General features: G+C 39.9%; 1 protein-coding gene across 1 annotated transcript in view; it reads right to left on the minus strand.

The window, feature by feature from the left end:
* The window catches only part of AIDA (axin interactor, dorsalization associated), a 49,123-nt gene extending 38,730 nt beyond the window's left edge, over window positions 1-10,393 (minus strand). The window contains exons 1-2 of the mRNA XM_004439678.3: window positions 10,123-10,393; window positions 2,118-2,187 (exon numbers count right to left, since the gene is read on the minus strand). Of these exons, the coding sequence (XP_004439735.1) occupies window positions 2,118-2,187; window positions 10,123-10,232 (180 nt within the window). The 5' untranslated portion in view covers window positions 10,233-10,393. The remainder of the gene's footprint in view (window positions 1-2,117; window positions 2,188-10,122) is intronic.
* Between the last annotated feature and the right edge of the window lie 8 nt (window positions 10,394-10,401).

Genomic DNA, 10,401 nt, shown 5'->3' on the forward strand with positions numbered 1-10,401 from the left:
AAAGAAAATTAAATCTGTAAATGCATACAACTTGCCTTATATTCATAATGTAGTACAGAGTGATCTGGGGGTCTTTCCCCAAGCCCAAGGAATAGGCAGGCAGGCACAAGCTCTCTCTGTAGTCACAACTGGCAGCCACAAATGCCTCCTAGGCAGGTATTATAGATAATAAATACCTCAGAAATCGGGCCTCCAGGAAAGGAGGAGGTTCAGAATACTTCCAAGGTAGAGGTCATTAGAAGCTTTAGGGATACCTTTTAAGATCATTTAAAAGGTAATGATGTTACCTAATCCCTCATTTCATACATAAGGAAATTAAGGCCCAGAGACAGAGCCAGGATTCAAGACCAAGTCTTCTGATTCCAGAACTCAGGCTCCTTCCTCTAGGTCATTCTGCCTCCTGCACCTTTTAGAGTGCAAGATGTGTGGGTCAGGGTAAGATGAAAAGAGACAGCAGCCGAGTGGCTACTAAGGAACAGCTATAAATTAAAGACTAAACAGCATTATCAAACACCAGCTTCAGCCTTAGAAAATTAAGAAAAAGTTAATTTTTTCTCATTAGTCTAATCATCATCATATGGCAAAGCTCATTTCTTGATGCATTGTTTTTCTTTTTGTAATTTTAGTATGTTTTAGGTCAAATCACTTTATATTTGAGGTCATGTTGTTCACAGGTCCCACACCTAAGCCACAGATGCTGGCAACAAAGCACAGAAGTAACTCAAGGCAAATAGGTGATTACTATATAGGCGTCATTACATTTTTTTTAATTCCCTAAGCTTCCGTTTTGTTTCCATTTTCGTAATACACCTTGTTAGCTATTAATTTATATACTTAGATAGTTGAGATTCTGTTTCAAAACTGAAGTGTTTTAACTCTCTATTTTGTGAAGCCAGCTGACCACTTCCTAATCAATTCCTAGACAGATTTCACAAATATTACAGAGGTGATAAAGCACACAGTCTTTGTCCCTTTCCTTAAGCAAACCGATCATTTCCTCTGTGGTAATTATTTTCCAGGGCTCAAATTCTAAATTTTCTAAATCTTATTGTGGGTATTAAGGAAAAAAGAAAAACTTACTCTTTAAATTGTAGCAACATGTTGTTTTCTTTTTTAAATACAAAAAAAAGTACATTAGATAATGTAGCTTCTAAATGCTTTAAAAATGCAAATATACTAACTTGTGTAAGAAATATGGCTAATGCTAATCTTTAGGGTTTTTTTTCCTTTGCAAACTCCTATAAATAAGAGTCAAATAAATACAGGCCTAAGGACTAAAATAAATCAGCTTAGGCTTACTTAAAAAGTGTGTAAAAAAATCACTCCCACTCCCACTCCTTCTGCAAAAAAAAGAATTAATAAAAGCAAATTAAGTCACCATAGTTATCACAATGTCTTTTCTTAAGAGAGGAGGGAAAGACCAACATATTAATTTTTTTCATTATCTACAAGATTAAAATTTGACTTTAACATTAAATACTTTGAGCCAGGAGAAAATGGGAATTGTTTCTTCCCATTTCTTCTCACTCTTTTAAAGTAAGCCTTCTTAAAGTATCCCATTTTTCATAATCTCTAACAGTAGGGGAATCAACTTGACACATTTAAATTTTAATTCAAGGAGACAGAGCACCATTGAAACATTTCGCAACCTTATGCATCTACCTTGCTGATGGATTCTTATGTCAAATTCTTGACTTGAACTAATTTTTTTCGGGGGTGGTTTTTTGGGGGGGTTTTGCCTTTGCTTTTGTTTGTTTTGAGAGGAGGCGAAGAAGGAGTTAAGAAAGTTTAGGGTTAAATAACTATTGCGATGGGATGCAATTACAATCAAACTCCAGTCTCTGAAATCCTCCCCACCTACCCCCAACCAAGTGTGGATGGTCTCCACTAAAGTTAAAGTCTAAATGGCTAAGAAAAGAAATGCAAGTGAGAAATTCATTCAGTGGTAAGTCATGTGGTGTCTCTAAGTGATCACTCAATGTTCAGCAAAGCATAATCAGTATCATTCTTTGTACTTAAGCATAACAGTTTCTGTTGTTTGTTTGCGCTTAACAGACTCGAAAGACAGAACATTTTTCATCTGGAATCTGATCTATCTAGAGATTACTTTATGGTACCTTTTGTTCTTCTGTGAATTCAGAATTATTGTGCTGAGCCTGGGCCTCTTTTTGCAGATGTCTTGCTAATCTGTAAGAAGAAACAAAACATATTCTTTAGAATTGAAAGAAAGCAAACCATCTCAAGTGCAACAAGGTGAAACAATTTAAGTCTTTTAAAAAACAGACAGTGAAGTACAATAACACTTTGTTCTGTTTTCCAAGTATTAATCTACTTTATCTTTAGAATCAAACTCTTTACACAAGGACAATGAAAATGAGACACAGTACTTTTCATACCATTTCACTGGGACAAATTTCAGCTCTATGCAGTAAAAACAGAATCTCAGAGCTGGAAAGAATCTCAGATGGCATCTAATCCAACTTTCTTTAGCATGCATGAATTTCTTCTATAACAAGCCAATACGCAGTTGTCCAGATTCTGTTTAAACACTTCCAGTGAACACCAATAAGAGTACCAACCAGAGACACTTTATCAGTTTATCCTTAATTTGCTGATAAGATTAGTCCATACAGCCATGACAAAGTGATAATACTCTATGGAATTATACTTTTGAAAACATTTTTCATGGAAAATAAAGAAAATCCTCAATCAGACATGGAAATCACTGTTTGCCCAATTATCATCATACTTAAAAACAGTAGCTAGGCCTTGGGTGAGTTTTCAAGGCTGGATCCATGTTAATAGTCCAAGCTCAACAGTAAGGATCCAAAGCTATTTCTGAGACAGCAAAAACCAAAGGATTGACTCTTACAACTAAACAATAAAAAGATAAACAACTCAATGTAAAAATGGGCAAAGGATCTAAATAGTCATTTCTCCAAAGAAGATATAAAAATGGCCAATAAGCACATGAATATCATATCAATAGTCATTAGGGAAATGCAAATCAAAACCACAATGAGATACCACTTCACACCCAGTAGGATGGGTATAATTTTTAAGGAGAGGAAAAAAAGTAACGGTATTGGCAAGGATGTAGAAAAATTGGAACCCTCATACATTGCTGGTAGGAATGTAAAATGGTGCAGTCACTGTAGAAAACAGTTTGGCAGTTCCTCAAAAAGTTAAACATAGAGTTACCATATAAGCCAGCAATTTCAAAATTCTAGGTATATTCCCAAGAGAACTGAAAAACGTATGTTCACACAAAAAATCTGTACACAAATGTTCACAGCAGCAGTATTATGCATAATAGTCAAAAAGTGGAAACACCCAAAATGTCTAGTAACTGATGAATGGATAAACAAAGTGTGGTACACCCGTTCAGTGGAATATTATTTGGCAATAAAGAGGAATGCAGTACTGATACATGCTACAACATGGATGAACCTCAAAAACATGCTAAATAAAAGAAGCCAGATGGAAAATATCACATATTACATGATTCCATTTACATGAAATGTCCAGAATAGGTAAATCCTATGAGTCAGAAAGCAGATTAGTGGTTGTCAGGGGCTACGGGAAGGAGGGAATGGGGAGTGACTGGTATCAGGTATGGGGTTTCTTTGGGGGTGATGGAAATGTTCTGGAAGTAGATAGATGTGATGGTTGCATAACATTGTGAATATACTAAAAACCACCGAACTGTATAACTTTACAATGGTAAATTTTATGTTATGTGATATTTATCTCACTTTTTAAAAATTTGTGGGGGAAAACTCCCCCAAAGAATTGAAAGGATTCTTTGATGAAACATTCTGTAACTGGTAAAAGAATTTAAAACTCTAATTCCCAAGCATACTGTACTATTCTGGGTGGCGAACAGAGGCAAGAATACAAAGGGTAGCAAGCGCCAGATTTCCTACCAAGCCGACTGCAGAAGACAGTTCACCAAGTTGCCAAAAAAAGTCTTAGATATGAGTTCTATTTGATGCGATGAAGTCTTTAAAGATCAGGTGTCAAGTTCATCATACTTGATGGCCTCTATCCAATCTATGAAAGGTTTGCATCCTCCTTATCATAAAGCAAAAAACTCCTACGTAAAATCATAACATTTGCCATGCTAGCATATTACTTAATGAAACTGCTTCCATCCATTTATTTCTTTTCCCCCAAAGCTGGAAACCCCATAATATTTCTCCTAAAATGTCATTCATAGACCCCACTCTTTGTGGGTTCCATACAGGAGAAAGTACAAATAGAAATAGGCATTGCCATTGTCCTTGTTCCATATTTGCTTTCCTTTCTAACTCTTGCTGGCCTACCACCTACATGGAGTTTTCTTTAGGAACATAGTCTATACTTAACAATGTCAACTGCACATCCCCAACCTCAGGGAAGTTATAGTGTGGCTCAGTTTCTTTATTTAACAGTTCTACACATAATTTGCTAATAGTGACTATTAACCTAAGCAGGGCCATTGTCAGAAGAGAAGGTATAGCTCTAAACTCCTGCTCAAATGCTAACAGTCAGTAGACAAGGATGTTAAATTCAAACAGAATCCTGTTTTTAAAAATTAGGCAACAGACTGGGAGGAAATATTTGAAAATAATATATCTGATAAAGGACATGTATCCAGAATATACAAAGAACTTCATAACTCAATAGGTAAAAGACAAACAACTCAATTAAAAAAATGGGAAAAGATTTGAGCAGACATTTCACAAACAAGATTTACAGAGGGAAAAATAAGCATCATAAGAAAAGATGCTCAACATCTTAAAGAGAAAGGCAAATTAAAACCACAGTGAAATACACTACATATGCACTAGAACTGCTATCAAAAAGACAGACAATAACAAATGCTGTCAACGTGGAGAAACAGGAACTCTTATACATTGCTGGCAGAAATGTAAAACAGGACAGCCAGTCTGGACAACAAGTTAGCACTTTCTCTAAAAAATGTACATAAGGGGGCCGGCCCAGTGGTGCAGTGGTTAAGTTCAGCGTTCCGCTCCAGTGGCCCGGGGTTCACAGGTTTACATCCCGGGTGCGGACCTACACCACTCATCAAGCCATGCTGTGGCAGTGTCCGACGTACAAAATAGAGGAAGATGGGCACAGATGTTAGCTCAGGGCCAACCTTCCTCACAATAAAAAAAAAAAATTGTACATAAATTTGCCATGTGAACCAGCAATTCCACCCCTAAGTATCTACAAAAAATGAAAATATATGTTCACACACAGACTTACATGTGAATGTTCATAGCAGCATTATTGATAACAGTCAAAAAGAAGAAACAATCAAATGTCCATCAACTAGTGAATGGATACACAAAATGTGGTCTATCCATATAGTCATCCCTCAGTATCCTCAGGGGATTGGTTCCAGGACCCCCATGGATATCAAAATCCAAGGATGCTCAAGTCCCTTATATAACATGGCCTAGTATTTGCATATAACCTATGCACATCCTTCCATGCACATCCTTCTGTATACTTTAAATCACCTCTAGATTATTTATAATACCTAATGCAATGTAAATGCTATGTACATAGTTGTTATACTGTATTGTTTAGGGAACAATGACAAGAAAAAAAAAGTCTGTACATGTTCAGTACAGATGCAACCACCGTAGGCCTTTCCACCCGCGGTTGGTTGAATCCCCAGATGCGGAACTGCAGATACAAAGGGCCGACTGTAATGTAATGCTATTCAGCAATGAAAAGGAATAAAATACTGATACATGCCACAACACGGATGAACCTCAAATACATTATGCTAAATGAAAGAGGCCACCTGTGAAATATCACACATCACATGATTCAATTTATATGAAATGTCCAGAGAAGACAAATCCTTAGAGACAGAACACAGATTAGCAGTTGCCTGGGGCAAGAGTGGGAACATGGAGTGATTGCAAATGGACACAAGGGATCTTTTTGGGATGATAGAAATGCTCTAAAATTTTATTATAGTGATGGTTGCATAACTTGGTAAATTTACTAAAAATTCATTGAATTGTACATGTAAATGGGTGAATTTCATGGTATATAAATTATACCTCAATAGTTATTTAAAAAAATTTTTTTTAAACCTAGGCAAAAAAATTAATTTTCTAAATCTATAAATGATTGCACCATTTTATGACAAAGTAAGACAGGATATTGTCCATTGAGGGAAAACTCAAATGCTTCAGTTATCAGATGAGCAGATAAAAAGAGCTGACATTCTATTAGTAAAGGCGAGAAACCTATCAAATATTCTTCTCTAGAGAATAATCTCAAGTTACAAGGGTACCTACAGGACTATTCTCAAGGGGGAGTTTTAAATGTACTTTAAGTACATAAACAAGTGACCAATAGAAACCCCACAGCAATCCCTGACAGAAATTAGTGCTTCTCAAACTATCTGTAGCGAAGGACTAGTTCCCCCACCGCCAATCTGTTCCAGGCTAATACTTTCATAAAACACAATAAAAATTATCGTGAAGATGTCAAATCGCTATAAAGTCTCTAAATCTTAAATCTCAATTTCTTTCTTTACCTTGTTGCAAACCAGTAACAGTGTGTAGACGAGCACTGATCTGTGGACCACACTTTGAGTAGCACTAATATAAGGCACAGAAAAAGATGATTACCAGCAGGTTATTATCCAGCCTTCATACTCATCCATTCATTTAACAAATATTTATTGAGCATCTATGTGCTAGAGTAATACCTCAGGATTGATCCTGCAAAATATCTGATTCTGAGCAACAGAGTCCATGCCACTCTACTCTAAGTTGGGGGTCACGTATCCCCAGGTTGCCGAAAGAGGTGGCCTGCTAAATGGGGTTGTTTTAAATTGGCCATGTATATTCTGCAGAGCAATTTTAGGTTTGACATAATGTGTTTAAATCTTTCAACAGTATTTTGGCATCAACTCCTTAATGCTCCCACAGCACACTCCTGAATCCATTTATTCAACAGAATACAATAATTATATAATATCTAAATAAACAATTATTTAATGACAGCCAAGTACTACTCTGGACGCTAAGCATAAAACAGAGAACGAAACAGACAACCCCTCCGATAGCCTGCCCTCAAAGAGCTTACATTCTAGCAAGGAGAGAGACAATAAACCAAATGAATACCTAAAATATATTGTAGTCAGATGCTGATAAATAATACGGGAAAAAATTAAGCAGGATGGAGGGAGTTAGGATGTTCAAGATGGAGAGAGAGGGAGTGGGGGTGGATAGCAGGCTTTGCAATTTTAAATAGGGTGGCTAGAGAGGGCCTCACTGACAAGATCATATTTGAACAAAGATCTGAACAAGGTGACCAAGTGACCCAAGCAGATAACAGGCAAAGAGGGTTCCGGAAAAAGTACAAAAGCCCCCAGGCAGAAACGTGCTTAGGGAAACAGCAGAGTGTGGTAGTACTTACTCTTTTCATACTTCTGCAATAGCAATACCCAATTACTCTAAAATCCTTCATTTGACTCTCAGTGCTTTGAGGGTGGAATCAAACCTTAATCACGTTTATTTATATCCCCAGCTCTCACTTAGTGAGTGATGAAATTGTTGAAACTATAGTACTGTTACATCATTACAGTACAAACATGTTCATTCGTTTCCCCAACATCCTCCCTCCCATGAACTTGCTCCTGCATGTTGTAGGACCATAAAGACATTGCTGCCCACCAGTTAGAAATGCCCATTACCCTAGACTCTTCCTCCTTCACTCACTCTCCAGTCAGTGACTAAATCCCGTCAATTCTTTTTTACATCATTTAGTGCCCCCAGATGGTCTCCTTTTCTGCAGCCCTTCCTCCCAGATAATTCAAATCAAAAAGAAATTTGCCGTTTTTTTTTTTTGCTGAGGAACATTAGCCCTGAGCTAACATCTGTTGCCAATCTTCCTTTATTTTGTTTTGTTTTTTTTTTTTGCTTGAGGAAGATCAGCCTTGAGCTAACATCTGTGCCAATCTTCCTCCACTTCCTATGTGGGTCACCACCACAGCATGACTGACAAGTGGTCTATGTCCGCACCCAGGATCCGAACCCATGAACCCGGGCCGCTGAAGCAGAGCGCACGGAACTTAACCACTACACCAGGGGGCCGACCCCTGCCTTCATTTTTGAATATATTAATTTTGAATTCAACCTCATTTTCTATATAACCTGTATGTTTACAAAAATTTAAGCCAATCATTACACATTTTTATTCAAATTTGACACTGACAGTTTTTACAATAATTTGAGAACTACTATGCAACATAAGTTCAAAGGTTAGTATTGAGGTCCAACAATAGATTTGTACATGCCGATTACTCTCATAGAGATGTTTCTAGAGATTCCAGCCAAACAGCTTGCATATTCAATTCTCCTTTGTAATTTCAATTGGACATGGTATTCTTCACTTTCCACTGTGAGGTCTACTGCTGAGTGCCAACCACTGCTAAGTCCCACCACATCACAAGGGAAAGGCAGCTTTATACTTCCGGGTATGCAATTTTAGTTATCACGCAGAATGAGTATACACAGGTACCCACTGTCTTACTGGCTACAGTACGGAAGGATATGTTCTTTGGTAATGAAGTAAATCTAATTTGTCCTATTCACTTACACAACCCATCTTAAAGTTTCTTAAGCACTGTGGAGTGGAGCAGACAGGATTTGGAATTTAAAAAAAAAAAAAATCCCAGATTTCAGTGGTATAGTTTTGTGATCCCAGGTAACGTTTAACCTGAGCTTCAGTTTCCTCCTTTTGTAAAATGAGAATAATAATATTCTCACTGAGTAGTTGCAAGAACAAGTGGAAATGCCAAACAAATGCTGGTAGTTGTTACACACGGCAAAACCACCTAGAACACGGCTGTTTTCAGGGCTTTTTGAAACTACTACCAGCAATTCAAAGTCAGCAAGATGGGGTAGAGAACATCTACATAGTTAAATTATCTTAATAGTCAGATAAAAATAAATAACTATGTATTGTGGAGAAAGCATAAGAATTTAGATCTTCAAAGTACCAATCGTGTATTCTTTCCAGAAGACACTGAAGGAAAAAAGATTTTACTCACACATGGTTGCATACTCGGGTAAACCTCAAACAATAACTTGCTTTAAACCAAGAACTAATTAATGGCAACAGTCTGCAAACAATAGCATCTTAGTGGGCAGTTCTCAATTTCAGTAAAATGTGCAAGAAACTAAGCAAGACTTAATTTGCATATAAATCTTGTCTTTTCATTTTAAAAACATCCCAGAAGTTCTTTGGGGAAACCAGAAAGGGAAAGAAATCGGACCTCGGTTGATCGCAGGAACTGGTCCTCACATGGACCCTGCGGCTATACATTATACACAGGAAAAGAGCAGGGACTCAAGGAAGGAGTGGTGGCTCCTGTGCGTGGTCTATTAATTCACATTTTGCTCTCTTCTGTTCACATCCTGCGCGGACTCCACCCAAAGCGATCGAGCGAGGGGGTGGGTGGGACGCGCAGCCTAGCAAATAACAGTCCCAGAAACCGAAACGGAATCGAGGTGAATTGTGAAAACACGGCTCAGCAGAAAGCGGGGTGGAGAAGGGGCGCGAGAGGGGACCCTTCTTTCGGCTGGTGAGGCATCCCCGGCCTCGGGGCTTCCTGGGGGCACCCCCTCCTCGCCATCGCCACCAGTCTCCTCCTGTCCTACACAGGGGAGGAGGAAGGCACCATGCACAGAGCAAGGCCACTCATCCCCGGAACGTGGGCGGAGAGCACACAAGTATTCCTCAGAGATTCGAAAAGAGAAACTGAGGGGCGGCAACCTGGGAGAGGCGGAGGAAGGGAAACTGACTGCAGAGCGGGGGACCCGCGAGACGGTGGGAAGGAACGAGTCGGCAGCCCGATGGGGCCGGCGCCCCCGGAGAGAGGGGCTACCTGTTGAATGGAACCGGCCCGGGGAGGCGGAGGGAGAAGCGCGGAGAGGGAGCCCAGAGGGCGGACCGTCGTCTCCAGGGCCAGTGCGGTCGCAGCCCCAGCGCCGCGGCCCCACCCTGAGAAGCCTTGGCTGCCGAGTGATGAGAGACACCGACAGAAAAGGGGGGGCGGCCGACCGGAGCCGGTCTAGCCCGCTCCCGCACGCAGTCACTCACATCTGATACTCGTCTATCGCCTCCACCAGCTGGCCCCAAGAGTCGAAGTCGGCGCCTCTCCTAAAACTGGCGCCCCAGCGCTGCAGCAGACTCCGGGTCACCTCCGACATGGCCGGTCCCCACCCCGACCCCTCCCGCCCCGACCCCAGCGCAGCCGGGCTCTAGGGCGCCATCCTCCCCGGGCCTGGCCCCGACATTAACAGGGCCAGGAGCAACCGCTACGGCCACCACCGCCACCCGCCGAGGAGCCGCCCAAGCCCATTTGCCGCCACAGCCAAA

The sequence above is a fragment of the Ceratotherium simum genome, chromosome 36, assembly GCF_057802395.1.
Source record: "Ceratotherium simum simum isolate JZ-2026a chromosome 36, ASM5780239v1, whole genome shotgun sequence".
Lineage (NCBI taxonomy): Eukaryota > Metazoa > Chordata > Mammalia > Perissodactyla > Rhinocerotidae > Ceratotherium > Ceratotherium simum.